Raw genomic sequence first — 19,837 nt, forward strand, 5'->3', positions numbered from 1 at the left:
TTGTGAGTGGTTTATTAACGATTAAGAGGGGTTTAAAGCACTGGAATATGAGGGAAAAGGAGTTCTAAACTAAGAGTAAAATCCTAGGACGCTATGGAAGAGCCTCACGCCGAGATCGCTTTAGATCAGAAGAATAGGCGAATTAAATCCTAGATTCTGTGTTCGCGTAAAATTGGCGCCGAATAATAGACGATATGCGCAAGACCCTATTTTCTTGTGCGTAATCCCATTGCGATTTGCATGGCATACTCAGCCACACGAATTCCCACTCCCACGCGTTTTGGGGATAATTCAGCTTTCACACCACCATCTTCCCCATAGCCGAAGTCCAATTGTGGTTTCAAAGTTGCCGGGCAAACCGGGATAGCATTTTCAGATGAGGGGTAATGGCATGATTGGATAGCCTGCGAAAGAGAATTCTATAATTGAGACAACTACGCCGCTGCCTAAGACTATGTTGATCAGTTGGGCATCCTTGCAGATTCCAAGGCCAATAGTATGATGGCTGGATATTACATGCATGATTAGCGTCATAACCTTCCCTCGGCGGTAACTAGACACATGCCGTCGCACAACTGTTAATGGATCAGCGCAAGCGGCGGTGTATACAGCAGCCAGCGACGTTTCGATTCGAAAAGTGGAACAACTCTTTCAACCTTGTTCGTCAAGAGCGCCTTCAAGTTCTTTCCAAATGTCAGCAATATGGCGAATCTTGCTTCTGTTGGATCAAGTTTTGATCATCGACCTGCCAGTGTTGTCTTTATCGACAATCGACTTCAAGAGCACCACCAGATGTTTGCAGATCCTTCTGTACGCTATGATTCAGCTGTTAAGAAGTATGTGCCTAGCATGTCAACAGAGGATGATGGCACGGCTTCGATGTCGAGGCCAGTGTTAACAAACATAAATGCGATGAAATTTTGGGAGGATATACTTCCAAAGGCCATGTCAGAGCTGAACTCGACAGCGGAGCCGAAGGACCGATATAAAACAACGTATAGTATCCGGGACAAAACCAGTTGGAGTGACATTTATAGCAGCCTCGAAGCAGCCAGGTTTAAATATGAAAACAAAGAAGGTGCAGCAAATAAACTACGCGAAGTGCGGCGAAAGGCCGCAAGCAAAATTGCCCCTCTGGAGGGCGTAGTTAGGATAGCGTCCAAGGTTGTCCCTGAAGGCACTTGTGCGACGCCTGTTCTAGGGTCTTTGCAAGTACTTTTGGATGTAAGACGAGCATACCAAAGAATTATGGGCATAATCTTGCCAGACTGACGAGATTTGGAATCAGGCTGTGAAGATTGCCGCACGCCTACGCGAAAAAGTTCTTGAAAGCTTTGATGATAATGTATCCATCTTTTCAGATGTTGAGCTATTTCTGGGAACCTTTCCAAACGACGAAAATATCGTAAATGCGTCTGTGGATCTGACCGTTGCAACGCTCAAAGGAATCGAATTGGCTATTGGTTTCTTCATTAGCAACTCTCGTAAGGTCCAATTGACAGACATATAGTTGTGGATGGCACTAACTCATATTATTGAATGAACAGTGGTGAGAGGAACCAAGGCATTTCTTACTAATAATGAGTACGAGAAAGGTTTGATAGAAAGCCTTGATGTGATTAAGGCTAAAAGCAAAAGTTTAATGGAGGAAGCTTTGAAGTCACATATATACGAATCTCACATGTGTATGCACTCTCCACTCCCTTTGCTTCAATGCCACTTGGAATACGGAATCTATCAAGCTGATTCTCGATCAAAGATTCTCAAGAGACACAGAAGCTTTCTAGAAATGTTCAGACAATGAGTGAAAGAGTTGATAAGCAGCTACAGAACTTGGGAGACGGCTTCAACTCAATGAATCAGCTTTTGACCGAACACGTCAAAGAAAAAGACAGTATGTCATATCTTAGATGGAACTTATAGTGGTGGATCCAATGCAGTTACTAATTACCTTGCATAGAAATGCTCGAGGCTGCTCGTCGGCAGCTTGAAGAAGCCCATCGCGAGAACCACTTTCTCAGAGCCGAAAACAACACTCTACGTGCCTACTCGCCGTTCCAAGGCGGATCCCCATATCTACCACCACAAGCACAGATATTGGCGCCACAGTGGTATATAAGTCAGCCCAACCTACGACAGGTGTTGAACATGTTCGATGTCGATCTTAAAGATCTCGCCTATGTTGCGGATAAGAAAGGGCAATTTCCACCCAAACAACGGCTGCTGGCTGAGCAAATCGTTAACACACAGCCGTTTCGTAACTGGGTTGTGTCGCCGACTTCTTCCAAGCTTTTGATCCACTGGGACTCCCGTCTTCCAAAAGTCATCGCTGGTGTTTCACCACTCTCCGTCTTTTGTATGACAATTACAAAGGCACTGAGAGCCAAGGAACGATTTTTGTCGATGCTGTGGTTCTGCGGACGGCACGTCGAAGCAGAAGAGTCTGGAGGCTGTGTTGGCGGGCGTGCCATGATTACAAGTCTGATTGATCAGCTACTGAGACAGCACACATTCGAGGTTCATTTGCTGTCTTCCACAACTATTAACCTCTCTGGGTTGCAGGAAGGCAATCTCAATACACTGATAGAGCTGCTATGCTATCTAGTGCGACAACTACCTCCGACAGTCTCGGTATTCTTTGTTATCGACAACGCTGCCTTTTTTGAACGAGACGAGTTTGAGTCGGACGCGCTAAAAATCTTTTCAATCTTGATTCGTCTTTCTCAGGACACAAGCATACCCGCTTCTATCAAAGTGCTATTTGCAAGTACACCAGGCACCACGATAATACGGAGTGCGTTTGAGAATGAGGACTTGATCCTGAATGTAGAGGGACTACCGCAAATGGTCTGGGCGGCGAATGAAGAACGGGTGGTGAGGGAGCTTGAGGGAGGGCTTAGCTAATTACCAAGGTCGATTATAATGGCTGTATAATGAACAAAGTGTAATAATAAAAAGTAAGCCATGTTTGTACAATTACATGGATCATATGTAATTAGCCCATTAATTGTACTGGTGACGCAAGGCCATGTTCGATGTAGTCAATATATATAAGAACTAGACACGAACCAATGCAATCATAATAAAATACTATTTATTTACGTGGAAAAGGAAACAGTTGAGTTGATAAAATGTTATCAATATCCTCACATTTTAATAGAAAGCCGGATGGAGATTATTTCGATAAAGGAGAGGCAGTCAAATCGAGACGATTGTGTTGTGGAACACTAGCTTCACCAAGCAAATTTTTTTTGCCACCAACTCTATATATAAGAGCTTCTACCCAGCCGTCAAGCCACACGGCCTAAACAACGACCCAAACCAGTCGACAACAAGTCTTGCAACGCAAGCGAAAAGCTTTTGTCTCCCCTCCGTTGTGATTTTATAAACTTATGTTTGGACGTTTCAACTCCGAAGCCCCCGTGGTGGAGTGGTTACCACTTAACTCTTATAGATCCAACATGGTCTTGGAGATATGTTAAGGTCGCCAGTTCGATCCTGGCCGGGGGCACCAATTTTTTGCTTTTTGTCCATATGTCGCCGAGATTCTTACATAATGAGGGATGAAGCATTCAATTTGGCAGAAGAGTTTGTATGGCCATGTTTCTCAAAGATTGAGAAGTGCTGTTTGTGCTTTTTTTTTTGGCTGAACGTTGAGATACATGAAGACATATGTGAACACGCAAACACACACATGACATGAGACACTCATATTGCTTACGTATGACGTTCAAAGAGATTTATTCGTTCGGAGGGAAAAAAAAATGAAAAATTATTCAGCATCTACATTGTAATTTTTCTCTGGCCGGCACTTATTTTACACGGTTTTATTTAATGCTGTCTGTATAAGGATGAAGTCATTGCCACTGAACCTTTTCAGGCGCCAAATACCTTGTACAGCATCTACCGCAGAGGACCTCCTAAAACGAGAAACATTGTCTTGGAGACTCTAATCACGGCTGTCAATGATATTTTAGGCATATCCCCATTATAGTATCCATACTTTACTCTCCGAAGAACCCGGGAAATCGCAGGGTAGTTGCGGGGCTGGATGCATGTACAGTTCGGTGAAGAGCTTGCACCACGTCTGTCGTTTCAAGAACACGAGCTATCATGTGCATCTGATGCTAAAACCAATAGATTGAAAAAATTGGGCAAGCCGCGTGATGATAATAAATGGGTACGACACGGCCTAAATCTTCACACGATCGATACCCGAGGACGGTCGTGCTCGGTGTAAGTCCAGCCGTTTACCCTAAGCAGCAGCTCCGCACTAAACTCCGGGGTTGAAGTTGGAATTTGTCTGCTCCGGAGTTGAGAGCCCCGGTGTTTAGACACGATGGCTAGTGCTGGCATCATTCGATCAACTGCATAATCACTAGTATCGGTATGACTCTTTCAATGAAAGCCCCATATGCTAGTTGGTTGTCTGGTGTGCAGAATCCACTGGGGGCTCTCCCTTTATTAGATTGCAACCCGCCGTAATTGGGAATTTGGGCACATCCATAACATAACATTGTAACATTTGAAAGTCTGAGAAGCACGTAAACTGCAAGATGAACTGGCCAAAGGGACCTCCTTTTTACGTATGGGCCAGCTTGGCGGCATCCAGCGTCCCCGTACTCTTTGGGTGCGTGATAGCATAATGCAACTCTCCAGCATTCGAAACGTCATGTCACTAACAAGTCCTCTTTCAACGATGTAGTCTGGATACTGGTAACATTGGTCCTGTGACGACGATGCCTGCCTTTCGCAACACTTTTGGTGACTTCTCGCCCACCATCCACGGAGTGATTGTTTCGTCGGTTCTCATCTCCGGCGCCTTTACGGCGCTCATCGCCGGTGTTCTTGCTCACAAGTTTGGCCAGGTTCGCATCTTTTCAATAGGGGCTTTCGTTTATGCTGTTGGTGCGGCTGTTCAATCTTCTGCTTCCAAACTCCCTGCTTTCATCGTTGGACGTCTTATCCAGGGTATAGGCGAGGGCTTGTTTGTGAGCAATGTATGGGTGCAGGTTTCCGAAATGTCTCCAACCAGAGTCCGGGGCACCTTGACAGCATTGCCGCAATTCACCATCGTCGTGGGGGTGGTTTCCGGCTTCTTCATCTGCTACGGCACTTCCCGCCTCGGCCCATCGACATCACTTAGCTGGCGCATCCCGTTGGCCATCTCAGCAGCTCTCGGCTTCTTACTATCGGGAACCTATTGGCTCGTACCGGCCTCTCCTCGCTGGTTGCTTGCCAAAGGCCGAGTTGAAGAAGCTCGCAATGTCCTCGTTCGACTAGGTTTTGACGATGTCGAGCGTGAAAAGCTTTTGGAGGAATCCATGAACCAAGTTCAGGCTCACAACCCGGATGATGAGACGCTCTGGCAGGGCCTCAAGGAGACCTTTGTGGGATTCAAGGAGGCTTTCTCAGCACCGTTCCGTGCTCGCACCATGTTTGGATGCTTCATCATGGGCATGCAGCAACTTGCTGGAATTGACGGCGTCTTCTACTATGCACCGATTCTATTCGAAAAGGCAGGGCTGAGTGGTGCTCAGGCGTCCTTCTTGGCTTCTGGCGTTTCTGCACTGGCAATCCTGGCAGTCACTATCCCGGCCACCTTTCTAGCAGACAAATGGGGACGGAGGACTTCAAGTCTGCTTGGTGGCATCTTGATCACAACCCTTATGCTCTTGATGGGGTCTCTGTATGCGGCTGACAAGGTTCATGCTGACAGAGGCGCTGGCAAGTGGGTTGTTATTGTATCGATTTACTTGTTTGCCATTGTATTCAACGGAACTTGGGCCATCGGCTTCCGTACCTTTTTGATGGAGAGCCTGCCAAGAAAGACGAGGAGCAGCGCGTCGAGCCTTGCTCAGAGCGCCAACTGGGTATGTTCTCGACAGTTATGATGGGTTTGAGTCACAAAAGCTAATTGATGCAGTTCTCAAACTATCTCGTAGCCCTTGTCACGCCGGTGCTCATTGCAAAGTCGACTTACGGAGCCTACTATCTGTTTGCCATTTCTTCCCTCTTTACCACTGTCATTGTGGCATTGCGCATGGTCGAGACACGAGGCCACAGCTTGGAAGAGATTGAGCAGCGATACGTCCAGAGCAGGGGTATTTCGACGGGTATGTCGATACCGATGATGAGGATAAGGCGCGTCCAAGCCAGTCAGTAGGTGGAGAGTGTTGATTTGGGTATCATTCATCCTTGCTGCCTGGTACTTTGGACGACGGACGCGATATCAACTGCAAAGATTCTCTTTGGAGAAAGGTATTGATTCAATCTTTTGTATATGATTATAATGAGGTAGTAAAATTGTTCTTTTTCGGCGTCGGTACATGGAATCAGATGCAGTTGATGTGACCACTGAAAGAAGTAATGTCGCCTGAGAAGAATCATGCAGCCATTGAAGGACTCATTATGGATGAAAGTAATAAATCTCGTGTTTGATGGATACTAGATCTATCATGGATAATCCCGTAAGAACGAGTGCATAAAAAAGAGGCTCAGATGATGAGTTGTGATGCTCACAAGTCTCGAGATTCATGCAAGCTGAGATGAGTGACGAGGATCATCATGTGACTCAGCACGTGCAAGGTATCCTCTACCTTTGCCTGCACCATCCGCCCAGGCAAAAAGTCGGTACTCAGGAACCGCCGCGCCAGGCTCCACTCCAATTGCAGGCTGGCAGTTTGGGTCCAAAATCATTGGAGCTGCTTTTTTCCAGGGCATCTCAACACCATCAATCGCAGACTCTCCAGCTTCCCACGAGGCAGAGCAGCGACGACGAGGCTGAAGAACAGCGGCTTTGTCAACCCACACAAGCAATTTTTGAACAAACCAGAGGAGCTACGCTGGTAGCATCTCACCGTCAAAATGGCGTCCAACAAGCTCGGCAAGATGGTCAGTTGCTCTCCTCCCCGCCGTCTCTTGGAAGCGTTGACGTTGACGTTGTTAGACTAACGAGACGTGATTAGGCCGGTTACGTACGCAGACGCCCTCGATGCCCCGTGGAATTTTGGCGGGAGAGACACTGACGAAGCTCGCAGATCAACTACCGGATGCGCGTGACCCTGCAGGACTCGCGACAGCTCGTCGGCCAGATGCTCGCCTACGACCGCCACATGAACCTCGTCCTGGCCGACACCGAGGAATTCCGCCGCATCAAGCGCAAGCAGAACAAGCCGGCTGCCCCCGGCGGCTCATCGTCGGGCCAGACCGTCGTGCAGGAGGAGAAGAGAACCCTTGGCTTGGTGATTGTTCGTGGAGCACACATCATTTCCCTGACCGTCGAGTCACCTCCTCCTGCCGATCCTAGCGCTCGACTGGGCAAGACCACTACGGGCGGCATTGCTTCGACTCTTCAGGCTGGCCCTGGTGTTGCTCGACCTGCTGGACGTGGTGCTGCGGCCCCGATTTCTCTCGCCGGTCCGGCTGCTGGTGTTGGTGGAGGTGCTCCGCCTCCAGGATTCCCATCCTTCCCTGGAGCTCCCGGTGCTCCTGGTGCTCCAGGCTTTGGAGGACGAGGTGGCCGTAAGTTGTTGTCTCCAATTGTTTCGAGAGCCATTGGTACTAATTCTTGGACTACAGCCCCTCCTGGATTCCCTGGCCAGTTCCCTCCTCCCGCGGGTTTCCCCGGTGCTCCAGGTTTCCCCGGCGCGCCTGGATTCCCTCCTGGTGGCCCACCTCCTGGCTTCCAGCCCCCTCCTCGACGATAAGAAGCTGTATGAAAGCTCTAATTTCTGCGATACCCACACGCGCAATCCAGTCCAGATATGACGTCCCGGGGAAAAGGAGACGAGTATATGTGACTTTTAGAGAATGGGAGAATTGGAATACTTCGCTAGGAACCGCTGTTATATGATCAAGGGTGGCGTTTGGTGATGCTGAAAATGACACTTGGCTTGTAATCTAGCATCAACCGGGTACATTAAGCTATGAATCGGAATTCTTTTTTTCACGCACACCTTGTTTGTCTGAGAAACACGTAAATAATGTCCTCGAATTAGCTAAGAATTTAAGCACTACGCTTTGCAACTGGTCTGAGTGAAGATTGTAGAGAGAACGGAATGGCCTATTCTCATAAGGACATGCAGTTATAGGACACAATGCTTGTGACTGGGGTTTTCATGGCGATTTTTGTAATGTGATTTTTGTTCATTGAGATTCAGGATATCGAATCCATGACTAGTATACATTTCATTTGGGTACATATCTCTCTTCGTCTAACAATCCCTTTTTATTCTCACAAGACCTTTTCTCCCAGCGCAGGCCCTCCCTTGGGGAGCCCGTTGACGAAAATCCGGCTCACCAAGTCGCTCTGGTGCTGCTCAATCATCTCACGCAGCACGCTCCTCTCCATGACGACCTTGCCCGTCTCGAGCAGATCCTTGACATCAACGTCCTCCAGATCAAGAGCCCGTCCCTCCAAAGGAACTTGCTCCATGGCCTCGTACAGCCTGTCTCTTCGGTCGCCCGTGACAAACAGCGTGCGACCATCCTCACGGCCAAGGCCCAGCGTGCTCAGAACGCCGGACATGTACTTTTTCAGATACGCTTCCCTGAGACCATCCTTGAGGTACTTATCCGCCACCAGGTCGAAATCATGGGGCATCGACAGCTCCATGCCATCCTCGCAGATAATCAGCTCGCCCCGTCTATACCGGTAGCTCAGCGCCGTGCGCCACGCCTTGTCGTAGACCTTGCGGTTCAGCCGGGTTCCAAAGTCGCGAGGGTGCGGGCCAAAGGACTTGCCACCGCCTCGCAGCAGGGGGCTCTGCCTGGTGCCCTGGCGGGCTCTTCCGGTGCCCTTTTGCGGGCGCATCTTGCGGTGCGAGCCGTGGACGTCGTAGCGGGTCTTGGAGGACGCGGTGCCCTGTCTGGTGTTGTCGCCCTCGTAGACGACGGCGAGGTGGAGGAGGTCGCGGCGGAGGGGGAGGTAGAGGTGCTGGACGGACCATTGCTCGAGGGACTGTGGCTCGAGCGACGGGAAGCTGTGGATGGTGACGGGGACGGTTGAGACTGGTGGAGGGGTTAGTCGAGGGCCATCTTGAATCTTGAGTCTCGTGATGGTCGCTCACTTGGGTTCCATGACTGGATGATGGACTGCGCAGAGGCTGCTGATTTCGTAATCTCCTTTACCGGTGATTCGGTAGCCATTGACCGTGTAAACTGTCTGCTGAATGCTGTCGTCGCCGGCTATTTCGCAAGTCAGTCTCTCGTCATTATCAAAGACTTTCCCATTCTCCCAACACACCTTGGACGCCGATATCCTCAGCGCAGCCATAGCCTCGCCGAGGCACCCAATTCCCTTTCCAGCCATTTTCAACAGCGACTTGTTCCCAACTCGCAGCAAATGCCTGGCTGTGTGCGTCTCTCTCTCTCTCCCTCTTTGTATAGAGTGCCAAAAAAACGGTTCGATTTGGTGGTGCAAAGCCCAAATGCGCAGCGGCGTTTTCCGCCTCCGGCCGCCGAAAATTTTAGCGGGGCTAGTTTGCAACTCCAAGCAAGCATTTTGCAGCCCACCACCAATTGAAACAACCTGCTTTTTCGATATCACGAGATCCTCTTTCGTCTCGATTTCCACGGCCCGCCCACCAGCACTCAAAGACACAATGTCGCGGTGCCAGGCTGTTGCGAGGCCATTGGCACGGCAGCTGCGCCAGCAATGCGCAATCCGGCCCTTTACGACGGGTGCTGCCCGCGCCGCCGCCGAAGTGCAGCAGCAGCAGCAAGCCTCGTCGACTCCCGCTCAGCAGCCCAGTGCCCTCGACCTCGACCCTAATAGCGTGCTGCCGGAATTCGAGGCCGACCTGATCAAGGCGGGGAAAATGCCGGTCGGTTCGCGGAGACGGAGAGTCGCCATGCGCACCACGGCCAGCATCCCGTTCGAGCAGCTGCCGTACCAGGCGTTCCAGGAGGCTCGAGCCATTCTTGCGGCGGACCGGCAGGAGAAGGTGGCCAAGATCCAGGAGGAGCTGGCCAAGATTGCGGCGTTGGAGAGCAAGGATGCGGCGCTGGTCAAGGGAGGGCAGTCGATGAAGGACACCAAGCTGGCGAGCTTGAGGCGCTACGTCGAGCAGCTCAAGATCCAGGCGGATATCAACGACCCTCTGGTCAAGAAGCGCTTTGAAGATGGTTTAGGTAAAGAGAAAGAAAAAACATCACTTTTGTCTCATTGCCAGAATATGTTTTGCTCACTGTTTGTTCTTTAGGAGACATGAACAAGCCCATCTACCGGCACTACGCCGAGCGCAAGTGGCGCTCCTACGACTACCGCCTCATCACGCAGCGCATCAAGCAGTTCAACATCGTCCCCGACGTGCTGCCCAAGCTCGACCCCGTCGCCGACGTCCAGCTCTACTTCCGGCACGCAAAGATCCCGCCGGGCAACGTCGTCGACTCCCTCGTCAGCGAGCACCCGCCGCGCCTCCGCGTCCAGGTCTTCGACGCCGGCGCCCGCCTCGTCTCCCTCGTCGTCCTCGACGCCGACGTCCCCGACGCGGAAAACGACGCCTTCTCCAAGCGCTGCCACTTCCTCGCCGCCAACATCCCGCTCAGCCCAGACCAGACGTCCCTGCCCCTCAGCCGCATCACCGCCGACGACCAGCTCGCCGTCCCCTGGCTGGCCCCCTTTTCGCAAAAGGGCGCCCCGTACCACCGCCTGGGCATCTATCTGCTGCAGCAGAAGCCCGGCGCCACCATCGACGTCGCCCAGCTCAAGCAGCTGTACGCCGCCCGCGACGGCTTCTCGCTCAAGTCGTTCCGCGACAAGTTCAGCCTCACCCCCGTCGGCTTCAACATGTTCCGCTCTGTCTGGGATGACAACACCGCCGCTGTCATGGCCCGCCACAACCTCCCCGGCGCCGACGTCGAGTTCAGGCCGACTCGCGTCCACAGCCTGAAGCCTCCGGTCAAGCCCCGTGGTTGGGAGGCCAAGAGACAGGGCCCTGCCTACAGGCACCTGTGGAAGTACACGAAGCGCATCAAGGGCCTGTCGAACGCCCGTGGATGGACCAAGAGGAGGTAGAGGGGGGGCCGGGAAATAAAAATAGAAAGCTCATGATATTATTGTACGATATTCTTATGATGTGTATAAAACAAAAATGGAGTGGTAGTTGGTTACCAGCATATGGCCCGTGAAAGGAAGCTTCATGTACTACTTACCTACAAAGAAAATATTACGTCTCGATAATCACCCAAAGGGGGCCCGATGCTCGAGTGTGAAAAGATGAAAAGAGTGCGTTTTTGATATATTCGTCGGCACTTGTAATTAAAGTATGTACGGTACTTACAACAAAACTGGGCGGTTCGGGATATTGTCACAAATACAGACCCTCGACAACGCTTGCAATTGCCCCAGCTCCCTTTTTAAATATCCACCTCTCTCCATTTGCAAAACAAAAGTTGCAAGTTTTCAGTCCCCAATTCTTCCTTTTTTCCGTTCCCTCCCATGGCAAAAGGTCAAGCTGAATACCAAGATACTCAGGGCTCGTAGCATCATAGACCGGGTAATTCCAGTATTAATTAGGGAGCCCCATCCATTAATAAATCCTCCAGGAATATGTCTTGCGTCGCCATCCGTCATGGCTGCCATTTGTCGCCACGACTCTCATCAAGAGAGTCGGCACTGGAGCGACGAGATGGCGACGAGCTGCAGTGCAGTTGCTCCGTGTGAATCATCATGTACACTCTGTCCCCCATAAAGGATAAATCTATACTTGGTCCACCACAGCCCTTTTAATTTCCTGACTGGTTCTTTTCTGGTGCCTTGTTGATAAGCTTCAGACAGCTTCACCAGATAGTAGCTCGTCAGGCATGTAGTCGAGGTTGATGCCCTCATGTTTGTGTATGGGCGATTCCAGTTGGGACCGCTGCGATTCTGTTGGCGATGGCAGGGTGCATGATCCAGGAGCTTCATTTTCATCATTTGTTAGTAATGATACATATGCATGCATGCATGTACAGCTGCATCAGATTCACGAGCAACACTCACCATTGGCGGCAATGGATGGACGCCTCTCTGCGGGAGGGTCCATACACCTCTCAACATATCGGAGCGCTTCCTTTTCGATCCAGAAATTGATGTTGGGGTCGTTGCATCCTGCATGCGCCATGAGCTGGTTTTTTATACGAGTCACCTCATCTAGAAGCGCAAAGTATTCCACACGCAGGCTGTTGTGGCGAAGCTCCATGCCCGACTTGGTCTCTTCCAGCTCCAGCACCCATTCCTTCTTCTTCTGGCGACACTTGGATGCAGCGATGCGGTTACGCTCCAGATTCTTGCTGCGCTGCGCGGCATCTTCCTTCTTTGCCGCCGCTCCCCTTCGTGCCATCTTTCGTTTTGGCGGCGGCGACGGCTGCTCGTCGTGTTGAGGCTCCTGCTTTATTGTCGCAGCCTGAGCCGAAGAAGCCGTCTTCTGCCGCTTGGTCCGGGGCTGAGCTTCTGAGGTGGACGCATCTGCATTCTGCGCAGCGGCCTTTCTCGTCCTTGTCATCATGGTGGTGGTGGCGGTGGCTGTTGTTGACGCTGTGCTAGGCGTTGTCTTGCTCGGCTTACTGCCGCTGTTCTTATTGCTGTGATTGCTACTCTTAGTGGCAGTGGTGGTGACAATCTCATGAGGGGCAATGGTAGAGTCGAGACTGCCAATGCTGCTCCGGTGGTCGCCGAAATACTCAATGGAGCTCCCGGGCGACAGCAAGGGCACAGACGGGGGAGTTGTGAAGTGCGAGTCTGGCGTGGTGGTTGCGTATGGCGACAGCGTCAAGCCGGGATCGACGGCGAGGGATTCGAGGCCTTCTGGCTGGAAATCAAAGGGAAAGCTTGAGCCCGCAATGTTATCGTGGATGCCCAGGCCGTAATCGACAAAGGGGGGACTGTCGTTCATTGCCGCCTCTTGATTCTTGGTGAAAGCCGGGAAAGCACAAGGTGAATGAATGCGCAGGCAAGCAAATCATCCACTGGCGATTTGCTGCTCAACTGCTAATCCAATGTCCCGCGACAGGGCCTGACAGCTCGGTGAGGGGATCGCTGCTGGAGCTCTCCAAAGCCGCTGCGGGGCCGTTGCACGGAATCCAGGTTCCAGGGGGGGGGTGATCCGGGTCTGGGAGGGGAAGCTGGGCAGTTCGTCGTCTCAATCGCAGGGCAACGAAGCTGAGTGGAGCTTGGACAGGGTCGATCGGCCGCTTGACAGGCAGGACTGAGCTGAGAGATGGAGTGAAGGAGAGAGAGAGAGAGAGTAGGGTCGATCAGATCAGATGCGGCGACAGGAGGAGATGGATTAATCAATTCAGTAGTCGATGCAGCTGAAAAGGTAAAAATCCCAAGGGGGGGGCGCGATGTGAAGTTCAGCTTTGAAGCCGGGGAGGGGGTGGGAAAGATGGAAGAATGGAAGAATGGAAGCGAAGCGAGGCGAGGGCGGCAAAAGATGATAAGAGGAAGCGAAAGGTGGGATTGAGTGATTCACAGAGCTTTGGGCACCTGCTACTAATACGGGCAGCTAAGGTATTCTTTGTTGTACTCGTACTTGGACTTGGAGACAATCAGGTTAGGCCAGGTCGATAATAACAAGCACCAGCTCTCCTCTCGTCTCGAGGCTTGAAACGGGAGACAGCATTGAGCAGAGGGGGGGCGCGCAAGAGCTAAATGGTTCGAGTGCTGGCGATACAGTACAGACAGCACAGCACAGCATCATGCACGACGCACCAATCCAGTGTAAGCAAGGGAGCTGCTAGTCGAGTGGGAATCAAATCAGATGCCCGCATCCGATTGCTGCTTAGGTTGTTAGGCAATTTAGGGTGCGCCTCCAAAGCATGTCGAGCGTCTTTGTGTAGGTTATCCGGGATTATCATCCAAGTCCAGCATTAACCTTTGCGCCGAGACGGACGGTGCGGGCAAAAGACGCTGCGAGATGCGAACAAAGCCCGAAGACGCCACCGCAGGCAATCCGGGTCATGATGGTTCGATGGTGATGGGCTTTTTTTTTCAAACAAAGGGGATTAGCAATCATCAAATGTTGGGTCAACATCCATGGATGTTTCATCTACATAGAACCCGTTGCACGGCATCAATGCCCAGCTTTGTGCCAGGTAGAGTAGAGCATAGCAGAGCCCATCCAATGCCTCCATCTCACAGATCAGTACCTACACACTACATACTGCTACATACCTATACTGTAGTACTACTGTCCTACTACAGCACTTATTACTGCACAAGTAAGAAATGGGAAACAGTCAGCCCCTGTCCTGTCCTGTGGTGGCAAGGGCGCAGCTTCCATGACAAACACGAACCAGAAACAGCAAAGACAGGGCTCCCAAAGTTTCATGTTCCTGTTGTTCCTCAAGAACTTCCTTGGCCCCCATCCCGTCTCCTGTACTCCCTACCTCTACCGTGTTGTCCGATCGATACTACTAACCCACATACCGGTCCCAAGTACCGCCTCTCCGCAAACCGCACGCAAACCGCACGCACCTCTACTTGCATCCAGTTACCGCCCAAGTCACGGCCACAAATACAAACACATGCCGGTCATGTTCTGCCGTGGGCTGTGGCGATCCTTGGAAAAGTGTGGGAACCTCGGCCAACGGGTGCCTCTAGTGCGATCGCGATCCGGCCTGCGATCCACGGCCATGCCTGGTCGTATCGTACTTGTACCAGCCTGAGTGCCCATGTACCGCCCGGGCTGGGAGCTGTACTGCGATGTAGCGACGGCACCGCAGGGCAGGTATCCCGCTGGTATCTCCGAGACGCCCATCGAGCAGCGGGAGCCACTGAGACGGCTGCCACGCAATGCTCGGGCGACTCCCGCTGTACTTGGCTGTGTACTTGCCCGCGACCTGCTGTGTACTTGTCCGCGGCGCCCCAGCACAAAGCGTCGACGTGAACCCCATACAAACAGGCTCCATAGCGCTCCATAGCGCTCCATAGGTAGGCAGCTCTTGGCTCCATAGGGGGGCAACCCTTGGAACTAAAGCCGCTGCCAAGCTGCCGTTTGCAGCGAGAGAATTCGCTGTGCTGCTTTACAGCGGGCGGTGCTCTGGTCTGGCAACCTGAGTCTGGGCTCGCTCAAGCCACAGCATATCCGCCACCTGGAGCTCTCAACACTCCCTCGCCATCCATCGCTTCTCGCCCATTCTCTCTCTCTCCATCTCCACTGCAAGATTGCGCCTCCAATCCAGTCGTCCCGCTTCCCGTTAGGCTGGGCGAGAGCTTCCTTGCACGGCCCAGGCCTTGGGCTGCGAGGGAAACGCTGGACACGAAGCCGAGGCCGAGCCCAGCATGCTGTGCTGTAGGGCAAACGGATGTCGCGACGAACCATGAATCGCCTGGGATGCGGGATGCAGGATGCAGGCCCGTCCGTCAGGCAACAATACCTTGGTCTCTCTGCTCTGTGCTTGCATCCGCGCTTCTGCAACCACGCACTCTGACACGCACGCTCCATGCCTGTGCCTTGGTTTAGATGCATCCTGGCCGCCCTCATTGGCCGCTGCTGGCCACGTCCACGTACCACAAAAGCTTGGTGCGACCCTGCCCTACTTCCGCTCAAGGCATGGCTCCCCTGGCTATCCGGGCTGAGGCTTTGCTTCGGCAACACGACGGACAGCAGCAGAAGGCAAAGAAGTGGGAAGGTAAAGCAGGGCAGGCAAACTCTGCTCCAGACTTTTGGGCTGTGTTTAGAATTTGACCGAGCTCTGAGTTTTCCCGCCAAATGCTATTTGCTCTGAATTCCTCTCGCTCCCACTCGCTCTACGAGTTTATCCCCGGAGCCTTTGAGCCGCTAGACAGCTCCGGCGAAGTTTAACAAAGCGGGCGTTCCTGGAGCTGGAGCTGAAAACGCAAACGGGGACATGCCACGACCCGCTAAGCCGCTTGATGAGTAGCCCGTTGTGTTAGTTAGTGAGCACCAGTCCGTGTCTGTTCTGTTGCAGTGGTGAGTGGATGTTATGGAGCAGCAGCTTCTTGTCGAGTTATCCGCAGGTAGCCTCGTTTACACGGCGGGAGGCAAAAGAGGCAAAAAGACAGAGTTTGGCCATCTGTCCCAATAACCAGGGTAAAGAGGAAAACCAAGGTGCAGATCACGGCAACTTTAACGACGTCCGGTTAGCAGATGCCAGCAAGAGGAGCTAGCAATGCGCAGACAGTAACATGACAGGCCGTCAGTCGATCATACCACTTCTGCTCGATGGACAACTCTTTTTTCCCATCAGGCCTGACCGGACTTATTGCAGCTCTAGCCTGGCTTTTGCCGTAGCACTAGCATGGAGTTTTTTTCTTACAACTTGCAGAGCTTGGGAACGTACTCGTATGCAGGTTGGCATTTTGCTACCCCGCCGTCAGCTCGTTGATGTCGGCACTTTCACATGGCGGCTTGCCGTGACGGGGGTCGATGCAATGCGAAGCCCTCAAGGTTAAAAAAGCCGTCAAGGTTAATTACAAAAATCAAGAGCAAACGCCGTGGAGTTTGCACAAATACTCCCGACTCCAGAGCCATTGGCAAATTGACTCAGGTTATCCCCGAACCGAAGCCGGAATCCAAGGCAGCTCAATGGCAAATCAAGTCTCGCCGTGATGAGCCAAGGCTTATTTTCACTCTCGACCTTGTTTGCTGGACAGGCTGCTGGCCCGACCTCGCTGCGGCCGGTCTACACCCTCTCCCAGGTAGCATTCCGTTCTTGCTCAGACAAGCTTCTGTGGCTCTCACCAGAGGCATCCTATCGGGAAGCTTCTCGCCAGCGCCCAAATGGCTGCACACCTGATGCCAAAGAGAGGTTGAGAGGCAAACGAAGCAGGTAAAAAACATGTTCGGGCTCAGTGCCTGGCGCACGTCGGCGCCAATGCTACCTAAACGTTATCAAAAGGAGGGCACCAATCATGTGCGCACAACGAGACGCAGGTTTGCGGGAGTTTGATGCCGTCGGGCGACAAGATGGGTGTGCACCGCGAGGGCCTCTAACAAAGTACCTACCCAGCCAGCAGCGATGTGGGATGGATAGCAGGTACTCGTACGGAGTACAGTAGGTCGTGTTTGGAGAAACATTGGCCGGCCGCTTTGCTCCAACGGCCCATTGATACATGTATTGATGGGCTCGGGCAGCCAGTCATGGGTAAACAGGTGTGGTGCTGACTGCGCGAGTGGGTGTCGTCTAGCCGTCTCCCGCAGTTGGTCAATGGCAAGCAGCAGCAGAAGATGTAAAGCGAGCCGAGACGAGACAGCGGCCCTGGATCGCCCGGATGGAGCAGACTAGAACTTGTTGCGTATCTTTGTACAGTATGTGCCAATACTCGCAGTCCCACATGGTCGAAGCTGTCATGGCCGGAACTGTTTGCCTCTATCTCGCCCCCTGCTTGAGATATCAGACGTCCGGGCTGCGAGAGCTGATTTGGCCGCGTAAAAGGCAAGTTGGATATTCTTGGCCAATGTGGAGCTTCACGGTGAGCATCATGCTCAGCTGGCGTGGCAGGTCGATTTGAAGTCAAAGTTCCAGACCCTCGGGAAAAGATGAATGTTTTACGCCATGAGTTTCAGCAGCTCGGCACAGCAAGTTTGTTTCCCTCCATCTACACGCATGCTCGAGAACCGAGCCACTGGTGACGAATCAGCCGGGGGCGATGCCAGCCTTGTCCCTTGGCCACGGCTTGCTTGGTGCAGAGCAGAGTAGACCAGAGTAGAGCAGAGCAGAGACGGCCACTGTGCTGTACAGAGTGAGGCCTCCCCCCTTCTTCCTCTCGTCTTCCGCTGCCGGGAGGAGCTCCAAAGCTTCTTGGGAGCACCAAGACTGGAGCTACTGTAGCTTAGAGCTAGAGCTAGAGGGGGATGGAGGGGGAAGACAATATGTATGTACTATGGACCCTTTGGAGGAGAGCACTCAGTATGCCTGTTATCGTATGGAGGGGCAGTGGCAGTGGCACGTGATGCGCATTATGCCGTGTCACCTGATCTCGCGATACCGCCAGGCCTTGGAATCGCGACTACACAAAGCTGGTGTAACACGCGTTGAGGGGTTCCCACGACAGCTGCGTTTTTGCATTTCCCACCGCTTTCGACAGACCTGACGGTTACATTTCACACCCGGTTGATACAGCATAGAACGGCAAGTACCTAGACAAATACACCAGACACAGCAGACACAGCAGACACCAATACAGCCACATACAACCACAGCCACCAGAAAAAACAGCCCTCACCATGTCTGAGCAAATGTCCGCCCCCCGCATCACCGCCTCCTACCTCGACAGCTTCGTCGGCCGCGTCGTTACAATCGTCGGAAAGGTCACGCAGCTGCGAGGCGACCAGGCCACAATCGACGCCGACGGAGTCGTCACCATCCTCTTGAACCGCGTACGCCTCAACTCAAAACTCTGCCTTGGGCAAACCAAACCAAACCAAACGCCATGTTATATATAACTGACAATGCAATTTTTTCAAGGATGCCCATCTGGCCAATGGAAACGCCGCCCAGGTCATTGGCAAAGTCAACCCGGATCTGTCCATCAAGGCCCTGAGCACCCGTGATGTCGGTGCTGGAGTTGGTGTGTTCTCTCTATCTCCATAATACCTAGGGAAAAGACCTTGGGCTTACAAGACCCCCCGAAAACACAGACATGACGCTCTGCGCGGCCGTCGCAGAACTCACCCACAGGCACAAGGAAATCTTCATCTCCGAAAACTGACGGGTTCAGCCAGGCCATGGCGTCTCGCTGCTCCGCAACTATGAGCCTCAGCACCAACCGCGCATCGCCATGGTCTGGCCCCAAAACCAAATCCCCATGAATGAAGCAAACGTAACCTCGCACTCGTCTTTGTCTTTGTCTTCGTCTTCGTCTTCGTCTTCATTTTCATCTTTGCTTGAGCTGCATCCTCGTTTGTCCATTGATCGTCTTCATCGCATTGCATCTCCTCCTCCTCTTCGCTCCTCTTCCAGCAGTCCCGCCAGCCAACAGGACTGGCAGCACCAGCGCCAGCAGCAACTGTCTCTAGACCTCGTCCCCTACGATCCTCTAACACAGCATGTCTCCGGCGCCTCCCAATCCGTCTCGTCCTTGCCGTCAACCGCTCTCCCATCCGACTTCACCACCATGCCGGGCTCCTACTGGTTCGATCCCGACTCTCGGCCCAACTCGCCCTCTTCCGAAGACGAAGGCATGTTCCGCCTCGCGCACGATACCCCGTCGTCGTGGCAATCCACCAACCCTCACAGCTTTCATCCCTCTCTACCATCCTCACAAGACGTACCACCAGACGTCTTCCCCTTTCAACTCATCCCTTCCGCCCAACCTCGCTCCAGCTACCCCTCGTCATCCGCTTCTCCGCCTCCCTTCACAAACATGACCTACTCCACACAGGCCGCAAGCTTTCTCCCCTCACCGCCGAGCTCCCAGCGCAAACGGCCGACTTCTCCCCTCTCTGTTACGGATTCTCAGCCCACGCTCCGCCAGGGCGACTCCCGTCAGCTCTCCTCTCCGCCAATGAGCCCAATACAACGACCCCAAGTCCGGGGCCGTGGCGGCTTCGCTCGAGATTTGGAGGAAACGGACGCTCAGGCGCTCAATGCGGTAGTCGATGGCATCGGCAGGATGCAAGTCAGCATGAGTCTAGACCAGGCAGGAAGATGGCGGATCGCGCGCCGGAATGACTCTCCTTGGTAGTATCAAGGGCTGATGTCAGTGCTGCGAAATGGCGATCCTTGGAGGGGATGTATAAGCCAATGCTCTTGGGTAGGATTAATCAGATAGGGAGAGTTTGTAAGAAGTCTGTTATTGACGCAACGAAATACAATCATGTTTTTTTTTTTGTTTAATCCTAGAACCACTACTAACAACAAACGTATTCTTTTTTTTTTTTTTAAT

The 19,837-nt window shown here is 52.5% G+C and overlaps 9 protein-coding genes across 9 annotated transcripts; 6 read left to right on the top strand and 3 right to left on the bottom strand.

Annotated features, from left to right (window-relative positions):
• Positions 1–702: 702 nt before the first annotated feature.
• Positions 703–2,904, top strand: TRIVIDRAFT_48011 (uncharacterized protein; the record flags this gene model as incomplete). Its single annotated transcript, XM_014098828.1, has 5 exons — positions 703–1,224; positions 1,289–1,484; positions 1,548–1,685; positions 1,760–1,894; positions 1,961–2,904. The coding sequence occupies 5 exons, from the start codon at positions 703–705 to the stop codon at positions 2,902–2,904; spliced, it is 1,935 nt and encodes a 644-aa protein (XP_013954303.1).
• Positions 2,905–4,739: 1,835 nt separating this feature from the next.
• On the top strand, positions 4,740–6,380 carry TRIVIDRAFT_193092 (uncharacterized protein; the record flags this gene model as incomplete). The annotated part of the gene is made up of 3 exons (XM_014098829.1): positions 4,740–5,873; positions 5,927–6,116; positions 6,340–6,380. The coding sequence occupies 3 exons, from the start codon at positions 4,740–4,742 to the stop codon at positions 6,378–6,380; spliced, it is 1,365 nt and encodes a 454-aa protein (XP_013954304.1).
• Positions 6,381–6,741: 361 nt separating this feature from the next.
• Positions 6,742–8,025, top strand: TRIVIDRAFT_213486 (uncharacterized protein; the record flags this gene model as incomplete). The annotated part of the gene is made up of 4 exons (XM_014098830.1): positions 6,742–6,894; positions 6,969–6,977; positions 7,041–7,524; positions 7,582–8,025. 4 exons carry the CDS (start codon positions 6,868–6,870, stop codon positions 7,707–7,709), a joined length of 648 nt encoding a protein of 215 aa, XP_013954305.1.
• A 211-nt stretch (positions 8,026–8,236) lies between these two features.
• On the bottom strand, positions 8,237–9,313 carry TRIVIDRAFT_58587 (uncharacterized protein; the record flags this gene model as incomplete). Its single annotated transcript, XM_014098831.1, has 3 exons — positions 8,237–9,012; positions 9,072–9,189; positions 9,248–9,313. 3 exons carry the CDS (start codon positions 9,311–9,313, stop codon positions 8,237–8,239), a joined length of 960 nt encoding a protein of 319 aa, XP_013954306.1.
• A 219-nt stretch (positions 9,314–9,532) lies between these two features.
• Positions 9,533–11,187, top strand: TRIVIDRAFT_77299 (uncharacterized protein; the record flags this gene model as incomplete). Its single annotated transcript, XM_014098832.1, has 2 exons — positions 9,533–10,134; positions 10,206–11,187. The coding sequence occupies 2 exons, from the start codon at positions 9,606–9,608 to the stop codon at positions 11,018–11,020; spliced, it is 1,344 nt and encodes a 447-aa protein (XP_013954307.1).
• Positions 11,188–11,215: 28 nt separating this feature from the next.
• On the bottom strand, positions 11,216–12,326 carry TRIVIDRAFT_81080 (uncharacterized protein; the record flags this gene model as incomplete). The annotated part of the gene is made up of 2 exons (XM_014098833.1): positions 11,216–11,905; positions 11,987–12,326. The coding sequence occupies 2 exons, from the start codon at positions 12,324–12,326 to the stop codon at positions 11,775–11,777; spliced, it is 471 nt and encodes a 156-aa protein (XP_013954308.1).
• A 1,774-nt stretch (positions 12,327–14,100) lies between these two features.
• On the bottom strand, positions 14,101–15,113 carry TRIVIDRAFT_216436 (uncharacterized protein; the record flags this gene model as incomplete). Its single annotated transcript, XM_014098834.1, has 1 exon — positions 14,101–15,113. The coding sequence occupies one exon, from the start codon at positions 14,913–14,915 to the stop codon at positions 14,490–14,492; it is 426 nt and encodes a 141-aa protein (XP_013954309.1).
• A 2,895-nt stretch (positions 15,114–18,008) lies between these two features.
• TRIVIDRAFT_89958 (uncharacterized protein) lies at positions 18,009–19,009 on the top strand (the record flags this gene model as incomplete). The annotated part of the gene is made up of 3 exons (XM_014098835.1): positions 18,009–18,329; positions 18,418–18,520; positions 18,591–19,009. The coding sequence occupies 3 exons, from the start codon at positions 18,177–18,179 to the stop codon at positions 18,659–18,661; spliced, it is 327 nt and encodes a 108-aa protein (XP_013954310.1).
• A 109-nt stretch (positions 19,010–19,118) lies between these two features.
• Positions 19,119–19,786, top strand: TRIVIDRAFT_216438 (uncharacterized protein; the record flags this gene model as incomplete). Its single annotated transcript, XM_014098836.1, has 1 exon — positions 19,119–19,786. The coding sequence occupies one exon, from the start codon at positions 19,133–19,135 to the stop codon at positions 19,634–19,636; it is 504 nt and encodes a 167-aa protein (XP_013954311.1).
• Between the last annotated feature and the right edge of the window lie 51 nt (positions 19,787–19,837).

The sequence above is a fragment of the Trichoderma virens genome (assembly GCF_000170995.1).
Source record: "Trichoderma virens Gv29-8 chromosome Unknown TRIVIscaffold_81, whole genome shotgun sequence".
Classification (NCBI taxonomy): domain Eukaryota; kingdom Fungi; phylum Ascomycota; class Sordariomycetes; order Hypocreales; family Hypocreaceae; genus Trichoderma; species Trichoderma virens.